The sequence below is a fragment of the Rhinoraja longicauda genome, chromosome 11 (genome assembly GCF_053455715.1).
Source record: "Rhinoraja longicauda isolate Sanriku21f chromosome 11, sRhiLon1.1, whole genome shotgun sequence".
NCBI lineage: Eukaryota > Metazoa > Chordata > Chondrichthyes > Rajiformes > Arhynchobatidae > Rhinoraja > Rhinoraja longicauda.
The window spans coordinates 28855106-28869927 of record NC_135963.1 but is presented as its reverse complement, the minus strand read 5'-3'; the positions used below and the strand labels follow the sequence as shown (position 1 = coordinate 28869927).

Below are 14822 nucleotides of genomic sequence, written 5' to 3'. Positions count from 1 at the left end.
ACAAAAACTTAACTTTGAAGGGGAATAAATATACATCATTCATATGAACATATAAATTTTCAAAGGTAAATTTACAATGCCCCATATCACCATGGGAAACAAATCCTTCTACAAAAAGAAGATGCTGACACGTTGTTGCTATTCAAGCTTCAGAATCTTATTATATTCTCTTCTGTCATCACAGAGAACCTGATGGACCCGGTGCAGTTAGGTCTTGAGGGTCTACTGAGCATCGGGCAAAGGCACTTCCTGTGTGTAACCGAGAAGCTTCATCGGCTAATGCCAGAAATCTTTTTTTTAACATTTTTCTCCTCTTAAATTAAAAGAACGGGGTGCGGGTCAAGATCGCAAGTGCAGGGGGTCAGGAGGGCCACAATAGACTCCAGAAGATGCAGGCCATCCCAGAGAGAAGTAGAGTTGCTGATGGGACTGTGGCCCCTGCAGTTGCGTTAAGAATGGGATGCCCCCTTTGTTGATGTGACAGTTCATGTGCAGGCTCCATCGTGATGTAGCCGTTGATAATCCTAATATTGGATGGCACGACCGTTGTGCTGAAGGAAAAGGAAACACAATTATTGGATGGCCAAGGATTAGGAATCACAGACAAAATAAAATGACAACTTCCAGGCCCGTAACACATCATTGCTCAGAATTTATATTTTCTTTAGTTCAATAAACTTGCACTGTGTAGAGTAAAGAGAGTGGTGCCAATTGGATATGAAATTCCACGTCATCATGAAATTAGCCAAAACCTTTATAGAAACCATAGGTAAAGTGGAAACCATAGGTAAAATCGAGGTAAAAATGAATTATTACCTAGACCTACACAATTTTGATATAAATTGCTGGAGTAATTCAGCAGGTCAGCAGCACCTCTGGAGAACATGGATAGATGACGTTTCGAGTCGAGACTTTTCTTAAACGTGAAGAAGGGCCTCCACCTGAAATGTTACCAGGCTATTTTCTCCAGAGATGCTATCTGACCTGCTGAGTTACTCCAGCATTTTGTGTCCCTTTGTGTGTTAACCAGCACCTGGAGTACCTTGTTTCTACCTACATAGTTCTAGATGGAATCAGCCTCAACTGAACACAGCTTCTCTCAAGTTTTTGTGTTCTAAAGAAAAAAAGGTGAATGGGAGTGATTATTAGCTTTCATGGGAGTTTCTCGGCTGTTTCTTGGGGAACTCTGCTGGTGTTGTACACAACACCTGTCTTTGGTCTGTCGGGAGAAGAGGCTGCTGGTGTACTGGGATTACTGGGACTTTTCTCCTTTTAACGCCTTCCTCACCCTCCTGCTTTTGCTCCTTCGGTTCTTCAGCTTGTGTTTCATGTCCCCCATGTTCTGGGTCAGTATGCTTTTGGCAAGTCCCAGTGACCAAGATGAGACACGTTTCTCACTGAAAATAAAGGACCTATAATCAACTTAGACATATGCAGTACCTAGTGATCTTTCTGCTGCAGTGGCTGACTTGTAAAGACCCTGTAGCGAGGAAGCTGAGTGTCACAAAGTGACCTTGACCTCTGTGGATAAAGCCATCTGGATACAGGAGTGTGACTATGGTTTTCCCATAGCTTCTCTTGCATCTCTCTGATGATAGCCTGGGGAAACCTAAGTCTGCAAAACTACGTCAGAGTTCAAGTTGGATATGCAATCTCTGAAGGCTCTCCAGTAGTAGACCATTTAGTGATGGACATGCCTTTGCTACCTGCCCCAAGGTCTCTGACCGAGCTTGCTCAGCAATTAACTGTCCTATAATGCCAGCAGTAATGGAAGATTGCTGGTCTTATCACCACTGGTGCACCCTTTGAATCAGTCTAGACATATTCTGCTAATTATTTGAGCTCTCTGCTGTCTATTCTAGAGCTGTCCAGTTAGGACTCCTAATGTCAGCACCATTTCCCTTCAAATAGATATCAATGCAAGAAATAAGCATAATGTGTCTGTGCTTGTACTGTGACACAATTTTACCGGGAAATGATAGTATGTGCAATCCAACCTAACTCACTTGGTTGCAATCTCCAGGCCAGTATACACTAGATCAGTAGGCGGTGAATGTTGGGTGGGAGAAGGTGGGCAACGTAATATTTCCTCATCATCCTCATCATCTGTGATTCTTATCTCAACCATGAGGGATGTTCGGTAAGGTAATGCCCGACTTCCCACCAGAAATAGAATATACCAGAGTTAGTTTCCCACTTACTGCTCCGGTATTTCTTGTGGTTGAATTACGCACAGTACCATTCTTGGTTATTGGAAACATGCAGTGCAGGGAAGCCACAAAGTGAGAAATAATTGTACCTTTAAGCAAAATGCTACTCAAATGGCCAAATAAATATTCCAGGCATTCATAGGCTGATATAGATAAAAAAATTAAGCATTAGACATGATGGATTCACTGTGAAACATTATGCCAGAAAAATACAGAACAAGGCGTTAATCTAGCTCAGTAAAGTTTCCCAATAAATTTAATCTCTAATCTTTTCAGCATTAATGACACAGTGAATACAATACTGTACTGCAATCAAACCACAACCCTGGTGACTTTAACGGTTGTGGAAATGGAGTTTCACTGTCCAATTATTGAGGTCTTTATGGAAACCATTTCTTGCAAATTCCTGGATATATATTAAAGCTTTTGAAGGCAGCATGTTAAAATTACAATATCTTATTTGGTGCTCCAGAAACAAAAAAGTGATTTCCTGTGAAGGTTGAATTGGTTGCATATCAATTATGTTTGTTTGTACAACTTTTTTTCTGCATGATAATAAGGAAAAATGTTCTGATCACATTCACACACATGCAGAATGGAGTTAACACCAAATTTAGTGTAAACAATTGAGACCAGAGAAAGGAATTAAACTTGTGCAGTTTATGAGTGAAAACTAGTCATAGGGGATTTGGGGAAAAAGAAATTGCTCCAGTGAATTGCAATTAAACACTAGGAATGTAATGGTCTGCACCAGCACCTAAAATTTTGGACTTAATTTTGCTTTGAGCTAATGTAATTGGAGGATGTTGGTCTGTAAAACATCAGCCTTGGATCAGGTTCATTATAATCAGCCAAGATGCTTCCAAGAACTGTTCGGAGAACTAGACTGGTTTCTCTTCCGGAGATGCTGTTGGATCTAAGTTCTTGGATCATTTCTGCTTTTGTTTCAGATTCTGGTTTACAATTTCATTAATTTTCTAATGTTTTCAAGCATAGGGATTGACTGAAACTCAAAATAAGGGAAAAGAGCTTAGGAAATGTGCATGCTTGTGTCCAAGTTTTCTTGAGGCACAAGCATGCACATGCCAAAATAGATTTCTTTCTGTCACCTAATCAATGATTCTTTTGATTAAATGTGGGTCTGATGGAGGTCCTTGGAGTATTAACATGGAATTGTTTTAAAGATTGTTGCATTACATCATGTTATTTGCTATTACTTTCAACATTCAGATGAAAGACCCGCTTTACTCCCAGTGAAGCACATGCTGTTACCACGCCAAAGATGTTTAACTGCAGGTGAGATGGAAGCCCCAACTTCCATTATTGTTTAAACCACCTTTTTCTTATATGTGACCTCTGCAATCCCAGAAAACCAATCATAACACAATATTTCCAAAACACAAAGTCAGATTATCTGCAGACACAAGATACAACAGATATTGGAGGAATTCAGCAGGCCAAGAGACATTTATAGGGGTAGAGTGTGTGGTGATGTTGGAAGGGGTGGTTGACATTTCAAGTTGACACCCTGCATCAGAACCTAACCCATTCCTAACCCATCAACAATTCCTAACCCATCAACAATTCCTAACCCATTTCCTCAGATGCTGTTTGGCCAACTGATTTCCTCCAGTTTTGTTTTCTTCTCCACATCTATGTATGTGCGAAGAAATGCTAGATGAACACAAATTCTGACAGCTATTTTTTTAATTCTGGATTCATGTTACAGTTGTACAAGACATTTGTGAGGCCACCTTTGGAGTATTGCGTTCAATTTTGGTCACGCTGTTATAGGAAAGATGTTGTTAAGCTGGAAAGGATGCAGAAATGATTTACGAGGATGTTGCCAGGACTGAAGGGCCTGAGCTATGGGGAGAGGTTGAGCAGACTAAGACTTTATTCCTTGGAGCACAGGAGGATAAGGGGTCATCTTATAGAGGTGTAAAAGATCATGAGAGGAATAATAGGGTAAAAGTACAGTCTTTTTTCCAAAGTATGAGGATGAGAACCAGAGGTCATAGGTTTAAGGTGAGGGGGGAAAAGATTTAATAGGAGCCTGAGGGGTAACTTTTTTTTACACAAAGGGTGATGGGTGTATGGAATGAGCTGCAGAGGAGGTAGTTCTGGCAGTTACGATCACGTTTAAGAAACATTTAGGCAGGTGCATGAGAAGGTTAGGTTTGGAGGGATATGGGCCAAATGCAGGCACGTGAGACTAGTGTAGAAGGGACATGATGGTCGGCATGGGCAAGTTGGGTCGAAGTGCCTGTTTCCACATTGTATGACCCTACGACTCTATTTCAGATTTATTTGGTAATGATTTGCGAATTTCATAAGGGTGAGTTTCCATTACCTGAATAGCTGTAACGTGGGGGTCACCTGTATTTAAAATAGCTGATTTGTTGCCTGGATACTGGATAGAAATTCACGGTAAATAGTGATATTTCAAAATCTGTATAACTGCCATCTTTGATGCCAATAGTCAGCAGTTTCTAGTTGAATCAAATCTAAATTGCCAAAATTGACTGAAAATGATTGACTGACATAGTTTAGTTTAGTGATACAGCGCGGAAACAGGCCCTTTGCACCACCGAGTCTGCGCCACCCAGGAATCCCCACCCACTTACACTATCCTACACACACTAGGGATAATTTACAATTTTACCAAGCCAATTATCCTACAAACCTGAATGTCTTTGGAGTGTGGGAGGAAACCGGAGATCCCTGAGAAAATCCACGCAGGTCACAGGGAGAACGTACAAACTATGTACAGACAAATACCCGTAATCAGGATCGAACCCAGTTCTCTGGTGCTGTTGGGCAGCAATTCTACTGCTGCGCCCCCATTCCACCCCTGGTATTCCAGACTGGGTCCTTCACACATAAACTATTTGTAAATAAGACACATGAATTATGCAAGGATACAACAGGCTGCCCTTGCCTATCTTAAAATCTTTAAATTTCCAGTTCCTTTTTCAACATGCAAGACTGCTCCTCAAGTTTCCAATGATAACATTATCCTTTCGGCCTTCCACTGCACTTCCTCATGCATCTTCCTCATGCATTTTGACTGGCCGTGCAGTGTGGAATACATGGAATAGGAACTGAGCTAAGCGTTGAAAGTGGGAACGGAAAATCTTCATGACCACACAACAGGTAAGAGAAGATGGTTTGTGTTCACCTCAAGTTACAATCCAGTCATCAGGTAAAATCATGGAATTAGCTATACTAAAGTACTAGTCAGGATGCCAGAAATGTGAGTTGGTGTATAGAAAGTTTTCAGGCATTAACAAATGTGGAAAATCAGAATACAAAGGCTGATTAACATTTTAGTTTTCACTATTCATACACAGTTCATTGCTGACCAGTAGCTAGATGTGCTTTTCCTATTAAATCTAATACAATCATTTCTCCAAACAAATTAATCAACAAATTTAATGGACAATAGAAGGACACAGAATTCTGTAAAAGATAATATGGCATGGGTCAGTTTAACTGCTTAATATAATGTATTTCATTTGATGATAAGAACCAAGAGAATGAAGAAGCGAACATCCCTCTAATATGAAACTGATTATCACCTTTATTCTTAAGTGCATGCTCAGATTGATAGGATCGTTTTTTGATGTACTAGATCAGACAAAAATGGTTCCAGTTCTACCACCACAGCATACCGACTTGAGATGCCAGTACATACATTTAAGTTATTCCCAATATTTTTTTTAACAATTAATATTTTTAGAGATCATTACATAATCAGTTCTTAGATTCAGATTCCAGTAGGGCTCTGTACTATTAAATGTTTAAGATTGTTTATTCAATACTGTATTGTCAAGTTGTATTTCATACTCACACCACATACTAATATGTAACAATGAAAGTTAGATCTCTTGGGGAATGTATTAATGCTTCTCTGCTCTTATAAAGGAACTGAGAGCCAGGCACCAGAAGGTAGAGGCTTTTGTTCAAAGCATTAAAAAAAAAGACTTGATGCATTGACTAAATTTTGCTTTTTACTAGTATGATGGTATTGTGGCGGTATGATCTTTATGTTACTGCACTAATAATCCAGAGAGCATGTTAAAATTTCACACCACACCCTCCCACACACCTAGTCTACTATATGGTGACACATAATTACCCTGATGTGCTAATCGTATCAATAAATGTAATGAGATAGCAATTGATTACTTTCTCTGACCTAGGACTTGCCTTAATTAAAAATATTAAAGTGAATATTCTGAAGATTGTGCTATTGTGAAATAGAATCTATTCCATGCAATGGCTGTACTGTGTCTTCTCAACACTCTGTGCTGGTTTTAAACTATTTTATAAGGTTGAAAAATTCAGTAACATTACATAATTCAAACTGGGCGATTGAGCTTGCTATTTGTAATATCTTTATGTTGCACTGTTGCAGGACTTTGATCTATCCAGAAGGGAGCTGAACCAGTGTAAGTGCAGCATGAAAATTATTGAGTGTTTTGATTCAGAAAATGTGATGCAAATGCCCCCATAACATCATACATGAGGGCCCATGCTGAAGAATTTCCCGTTACATGCAGATCTGTTTGGGGATGCAGCAAAGAACATCTGCATATCAAACTATGAGTAAAATAGGGCTGGACACAGCTTTATCACAGGTAGCCATAGCAATGCTGTGTACCTCACCACAGCAGCAGATGCTGCAAGTAGCTCTTCTTCCATGGAACTGTGATTATTTTTCTGATGTAATACTCTGATAAAAGTGAAACCAGAAGTACATTCTATTCCCCACTTCCACCTACACATTCTGAAGGTGCTGATTCAGTCTGAGCAACACTTCCATAATTAGTGACCGCATAGACTGCCATTTTTCATGTGTGTGTTTAAGAACATTCAACAGGTTATGTCACAAATGGAGATGACCAGCACCATTAGAAAGGAAGCAGTTTTCATCAGACAGATGATGACCAGGCAGATGGTGCTTAAGGAAGGCTGCCAATGAGCTAGAAAGAGGGCCTGAGTTACAGAGAGACGTTGGCCCCGTACACCAACTCGGCGGAGGAGGAGGCCAAGACTCTTGGGTGTCCGCCTACACCACACTGCGGCGTACCATCCACAGTCGAACGGGTTGGTGGAACGCTTTCACCGCCAGCTGAAGGCTGCCCCGAAGGCTCGGCTCACGGGCCCAGACTGGGTGGACGCCCTGCCGTGGGTTTTGCTGGGGATCCGCACCGCACCCAAGGAGGACTTGGCCTCCTCCTCCGCCGAGTTGGTGTACGGGGCCCCTTTGATGGTTCCCGGGGAGTTCATCCCACCGGCGCAGGGTCGAGTGGAGCAGCCTTCTGACGCCCTGCAACGTCTTCGGCAGACGGTGGGCAGGCTGGCACCTGTGCCCACGTCACGTCATGGGACCTTCCAGCCACACGTCCCTGCCGCTCTGGAGGACTGCCAGTTTGTGTTCCTGCGCAGGGACGCGCACCGATCACTTCTCCAGCGGCCGTACGAGGGCCCCTTCCGGGTCCTGCAACACGGCTCGGCCACATTCGTTCTGGACATGGGGGGTCGCAGAGAGACTGTTTCGGTCGCACGGCTGAAGCCGGCACACGTGGACATTGATCGGCCGGTGCCGGTTGCGCAGCCCCGCCCGCACGGTCGCCCCCCGTCCACGCTACCCCCGCCAGTGTCTGCTACGACCCCTCCACCTGTTGGTCAGTCGCCGGTCCCTGCGCCGGTCATGGTGCGCACCCGGGCTGGTCGCCTCGTGCGCCCTCCTGTCCGTTTTGTACCTCCGGTTCTTGGGGGGGGGGGGGGTCCTGTGGCGGATCAGGCCACTCCTTGGGTCAGCCCCCTCGTTACGTGACGGACAGGCGTAAGGGGTTAAAAGCCAGACCATGGGGAGGCGTGGCTGATCCCTAGGTGGATTACGCTGTGGGCAGGAGCTCACAGCCTAATAAAGAATCTTACTGAAAACTGCCTGGCGTCTTGCCTTTTCTCTGGCCTCCGCCAGGCCACTACACTAGGACATTATTTCGGTGGTCACGGGAGGAATGTGTCATAATACACAGTGCATCGCACCCTGCTGCATATGGGGCTGTGTAGCCGCAGACCAGTCAGAGTGCCCATGATGACCCCTGTCCACCGTCGAAAATGCCTACATTGGACACGCGAGCGTCGGAACTGGACCTGAGCAGTGGAAGAAGGTTGCCTGGTCCGAAGATGTATTCATGGTGTTCCCTGGCCTCCAAATTCTCCAGATTTCAAACGGATTGAGCATCTGTGGGATGCGCTGGATTGACAAGTCCGATCCACGGCGGCTCCACCTCACAACTTACAGGACTTGAAGGATCTGCTGCTAATGTTTTGGTGCCAGGTACCACAGGACACCTTCAGTGGTCTTGTAGAGTCCATGCCTCGGCGGGTCGGTGCTGTTTTGGCAGCACACGGAGCACCAATAGCATATTAGGCAGGTGGTCATAATGTTTTGGCTCATCAGTGTAAATTTGATTTTTCTTGACTAGTTTCTAATTTTCTATGGCAATTCTCCCTCCCTTGCTGAAGAAATTAATCTTACATGCATTCTCATGCATAGTAACATTGCTATGTATATATGTACTATGTAGTAACATATGTACTATGTAGTAACATAGTAACATAACAAATGTTCAAGCAATGGATTGTTGTTTAGGTGTGAATTTGGCAATAGTGTAAAATAGTCAGGTTTTAAAACTGGGGTGAAATCTTTTACAGGAACCATTTTGAAATGGGGAATAATATCCTGTTTGTTATTAAGGTGTTATTACATGAAGATAAATTATACTGGATTCTCTGAATCTCTGAGATATTTATTGAGTGCGGCTTTGAAAGTCCTTACCTGAGCCAGAGAAGTTTATTGGTGTGGCATTAATAAAGAATATAAAAGCACAATGGCATCTATGTTGTTAATTATGGACTCCAATGTTCTACAGCAAGTGTTACTGGAATCAATATCCAACAGCATTGTGAGTTTACCACACCTCAAGGTGAAGAAGGCAGCTCACTACAACGTCTCAAGTTCAAGGGTTGTCTTTGGTTACAGTATGGGCTATGGGCTTTATTTTGCACCAGTATTGGTTATTAATCTAATTTACTCCAAGTCAGACAGGCAAAGGAAAAATTTGAGGATGTTCTCAAACTCTCCGTTTAAGATGTGCAACATCACCACTGCCTCTTGAGAACCTCTGGCCCATTACTGCTCGATGTGAAAAAGGAGTATATGAAATGATATTGAGAACCACAAAGCCATGCATTGGGAACACGCACAAGGCCCATATAAGACTTGGAAGGACCAGACTTTCTCGCAAACAACTCACCCACAAGCCCTGTCAGCCACCACCTGCCTCATCTGTGGAAGAGTCTGCAGTTTCTACATTGGCTCATTAGGTACTTCAGAACTCACAAAACCAAAGTCAAAGTAAGTCATCCTTGGTCCAAGGGGACTGCTTAAGATGAATGGGAAATTTCCCCAACAATTTCATTTGTGATATTGGGATATAGGCAAGAAATGGAGAGAGTTCCCTTATATTATACCAATATCTACAGCAATCACTACAATACGATGTCAGAATGTCATCAGACAGTGAACATTCCAACTGGCAAAGATGACAGTTCTCAGCCAAGTTGATATTTGGTGGAAATACAAATAATATTAATAAATATGTGAGACCATTGGGCATTGGGCTAACAAAATATGTTACCCCTGCGATTTAGACATGAAATCCTCCAGGGGTCTAGCACGTAGATCAGGATTGATTTAAAAAAACAAGAATTTAAATAAATCAGAAACGAAGGAAGAAAAACAAAGACAAAAAAAAATTTAAAAGTGAGAACAAAGGGAAAAATAGTCATTCAACTTAGCTATGGTATGACAATGAAATTCTGTCCAGAGTTTTAAATGATGACTGACGATTGGCTAGATCTTGGTAAGATGTTGGAAGGATGACAAAAAACAAGAGCCTTCAGTAGTAGTTCTCACCTGTTCAGTACTGCCTTCAACCACTGAAGGTCACCTCACCTTCTGTCTCCTTTCTCTGTTCATTTATTTATTTATTTATTTATCTATTTATTCATTTCCCTATGTTCTCAAAATCTCTGTAAAGCGTCTTTGAGTATATGAAAAGCGCTATATAAATAAAATGTATTATTATTATTATTATTATAAACATATTTTGATAACATTGATGCTGTCTTCTATTGTACCTCTGCTGAAAAACAATTACATTTAACAGTTATGTCGAATCTTGTTTCTTATCAAATTTTATGGAATTGGCCCAGAGAGCTGAAACAACAGCTTTAAAGTGGTTTATATCCCAAAATATGCAAAAACAGTTCTTGCTTGATGCTCCATCCTGAGAGATGAGATCAGTTCCTACAGCACACTAGCTGTGGCAGACACACACCAGCAACACACTTTATGGCCACTGTGAAGGAGATGGAGGCTACAGACGAGGGGAATTCAACTCTCACATTCACTCTAAAGATGTGCAAGTCCTGGCCAATGTCACAAAAGAGGTTCTGTAAAAAAGAAGACATCTCGGATATTCTGGAGTGGAAAGCCTCAACTCGGGAGCAGATGCGGAGTAGACGGAGAAAGTGAAAGTGAGGATGGTGTCCTTGCAAGAGGCAAGATGGGAGGAGATGTAACTCATTCAAAATGAAAAGTGTAGATAAATGTGGACATTGAAAAATAACTGAATTCACAACTCCTGATAACTGAACAATTATCAACATTTATCATCCAGGATTATAAAGGCCATGAATTGCCTCAACAATGGACACTTGTTGCATATTTAAGAAGACTTAAAATACTAACATAGTGAGATGGTAAAAATGAATTTATAAAAGTGTGTGTTTCGAATCAACCAATCCCATGTAAAAAACATTGCAAGTGCAAGCCCAGTCAGTGGTGGAGTCTAGATCTGTATCTGTCACTCTTCTGCCCAATCATGAACTAAATTAAATGACATTCTTGACTTAAGGGTGCCTGAGGATTTGGGGAGAAGCCAGGAGAATGGGGCTGGCAGGAAAAATAGATCAGCCATGATCGAATGGCGGAGCAGACTCGATGGGCCAAATGACCTAATTCAGCTCCTGGTCTTATGTCAGTTGACTGGAAGTAAGCAATTGATTTTTCTCTTCTTAATCGTTGATTACCCTGACTTACTATTATTCTGCTTGAGATGATCTCACTTGCACGACCAATACTGGTTCAATATTTGTTCAGTGGTACATTTACTCATTAACCATACATATTGGCGTAGATAGCAGAACCAACAAGAATGCAACATTTGGCCATATTAACAGTCAAATCCATGTTAATTTGTATTGTACCTAAAACAGAAAAATAAACTAAAAGAATTTGAAAAAATATACATCAAGCTATAAAACAAATTATAAAACATTAAGCTGCCATGTAATGTTATTATTAAGGCACTTGAAAGCTGAAACAATAAAAACTCCAGCAATAATGTATGGAGCAAATCCAAAAAATATCACAGTTTTATAATAATAGTCAAGTGAGTAAAAGTATAATGCAATGAAATATTTAGTTAAGTTATTTAATTTCAGTTAAAGTTTTCGCTTCCCAATTGAATTGTTTTCTGACCCTCTTTGGCATTATCTTGGGGTTGACTTTGCTAGCACAGTTCAGCAAATACCAAATCTCACGGGCAACAATAAATTACAATTGTGTTTCTTCTTTGTATATTTGAGTGATTATCACATCACAAAAGACTTACCAATAGGCAGGACTCTGAGGTAGAACTAAGACAGAACAGGCAGGTTAAAGAATATTCGTTTAAGAATAAAGTGGACAATGCAATCAGTACAAATGGATTAAATCAGCAATGTTAGCAAAATTACCATAATGGCATGTTCCTTTCATCCTCAGTGATGCTACCACCTTACTCTTCCACATCATGACTTCATCTCTTGAGTAGCATTTTAAACTTATAATTAACCAAACCCACCTCTCTTCTATGCGAACCCACAGATCGCTGAACTGCCGTTGCCTCTGCTGTTTGGGTAGCTTCTTCTGCGGCTTCTTTTGGCGACCAAATTCTTCCAGTTGACTAAGACTGTCGGGCATCAAGAGGTGCGTAGAAATTATGTCATCGTCAAAGTCGTCTATTGGAGAAGAAAGGGAAGGATCTGGCAGGGAATCTTCTGATGATTCACCGATGGATGTAAAAGAGGTTGATGGAAGTGAAGAACTGCCTGAAGAGCCAGTCTTCTGTGTCCTTATCCTTTATAAAGAAAAGAATCAATTAAGTTAAGGTTTCGCCATCAACACAATTATGTGTTAGTCTGAAGAAGGGTCTCGACCCGAAACATCACCCATTCCTTCGCTCCCGAGATGCTGCCCGACCTGCTGTTACTCCAGCACTTTGTGAATAAATACCTTCGATTTGTACCAGCATCTGCAGTTATTTTCTTATACTATGTGTTAGTGACTATCATTAATGACTTTCTACTACTTCATTTAACGGATCTGATACAGCAAGGAGTCAAGCATACGAGATAATTTTGATCCTGGAGTTCAATTTTAACCCATTCTGCTCAGTGGTAAGGTACCAAGAGAATGATTAATATCACAAAAAGTAAGATATTTTGTGTGTTTTACATTTGTAATTTGAAAACTATTATTTTTGCAGTTGAACTAACTCTAATTACAAATGCAACTGTGGAAAGAGAAAATTGTTTTATATGTAAAATCAAATAACAGTCAGATGATATCCCTTGGACAATGGGATAATTTTAACAGGATGGGCTAGAAGGAAGATCCAATATGTAAAATGAGGAGGCCTGGGTTTATCCTTTGCTGCATTTAAAGCAACATCTTTTCACATTGCAAGAATCTGAATTTCACAAGAGAATTTCTAGTTTTCCATTTTGTTTTTTCCTGATGATTTTGCCTCCTTTACTTTCCAGCACTTTAGCATCAACTGTTTAGGGTTTAAAGCTATTCTCCAATTAAAGGAAGAGGTTGCAGTACAAGCCTGAAGGAATAGATTGTGTATGTAACCTTCTGGAAGATAAATTCTTCAGGATAGTGGCTATTTATCGAAGGAAGGCTTTGTACAGCCAATTGACAAGTCAATAGTTACTCTTTGGGATGCCAGTGAAGTACAGTGTGGGAGTGGAATACCCAACAGAAAGCACGTTGTCACTGATTTAGTCAATCACAATCTACTAAAACCGTCTACCGTAATATGTCATCAATATCTTCCTTGCCACAGCAAACTAATCCATTGCCTTTGTGAAGTGTATTCACAAAGAAAATGAGAAAGTTCTGGGGTTTGGACAGGCAGCCAGCTTCTGTCCTGTCAGACAGTACTCTTAGCGCATAGAAATAGTAACGTCTGGTAGATTATCAACATGTGATTGATGAGTGATCACCAATGAAGAATAATATAAATCTATTTATTGATGGTAGAGGTGCTGTGGTGCTGTCTGTAGGGAGATTGCATGTGGTCCCTGTGACCATGTGAGTTTCCTCCGGGTGCTCCGGTTTTCGTACACATCACGAAGATGTACGGATTTGTAGGTTAACCTCTGTAAATCGGCCTAGTGTGTCATGAGTGGAAGTGAAAGTGGGATAAAATGAAACCAGTGTGAATGGGTGATCAATGGTCAGCGTGGATTCATGGGCCAAAAAACACAGTATTTTCATTCTGTATCTCTAAATTAAAAACTAAACAACATTAATAACATTATTGCCACATATACTGAGGTACAAGGAGAAGCTCAGTTTTAGCCCTCAGAGTCCATGCTAACCATTGATCACCTGTTCACACTAACTCTATGTTATCCCACTTACACACACACTCCCTACACACAAAGGGCAATTTACTGAGACCAATTAACCTAAACACTGCATGTCTTTGGGATGTGGGAGGAAACCAGAGTACCTGGAAGAAACCCATGCAGATACAGGGATAAAGTGCAAACTCCTCATAGACAGTACGTAGGGCCAGTATCGAACTTGGGTCTCTGGCACTGTGCGGCAGCAGCTCTACCAGCTGTGCCACTGTGCTATCCAATCAGGTAATGCTATACATCAATACAATCAAGTAAAACTAAAATATAATAGATAGAACAAAAGGGAAGATCCAGAGTGCAAAATATAGTTTTCAACAGTGTAGCAATCTGCTCCACAGAGCTGCATCACACAGGTGCTAATTCCCCTGCTCTACTCACTTTATACTCCATGACTGTATGGTTAAACACAGATCCAAACCCATCTGTAAATGTGCCAATGATACCAGTGTGACAGTGATGGTGAGTAAGGTACAGGAGATAGATAAACACTGGGTTGAGTGGTGGCGCAACAATAACCTCTTGCTTGACATCAGCAAGACCAAAAACTGATTGTCGACTTTAGAAAGGGGGAGTCGAGTGACTAAGCACCTGTTTTATTGATGGGCCAGTGGTGGAGAAAGTTATCAGCCTCAAATTCCTTGGATTTAATACCCCGGATGACTAGTTCTAGGCCAGTATATAGATGCAAGTATGAAGGAGGCTTGCCAGTGCGCCTGCTTTCTTAGTTGTTTAAAGAGATACAGTTGACTCTGAATACTCTAACCAACTAAT

General features: G+C 41.3%; 1 protein-coding gene across 1 annotated transcript in view; it reads right to left on the bottom strand.

Annotated features, from left to right (window-relative positions):
- Positions 1 to 226: 226 nt before the first annotated feature.
- Positions 227 to 14822, bottom strand: part of LOC144598082 (metalloprotease TIKI2-like) — a 293579-nt gene continuing 278983 nt past the window's right edge. Inside the window, 2 exon segments of the mRNA XM_078407968.1 lie at positions 227 to 551; positions 12200 to 12475. Of these exon segments, the coding sequence (XP_078264094.1) occupies positions 362 to 551; positions 12200 to 12475 (466 nt within the window). The 3' untranslated portion in view covers positions 227 to 361.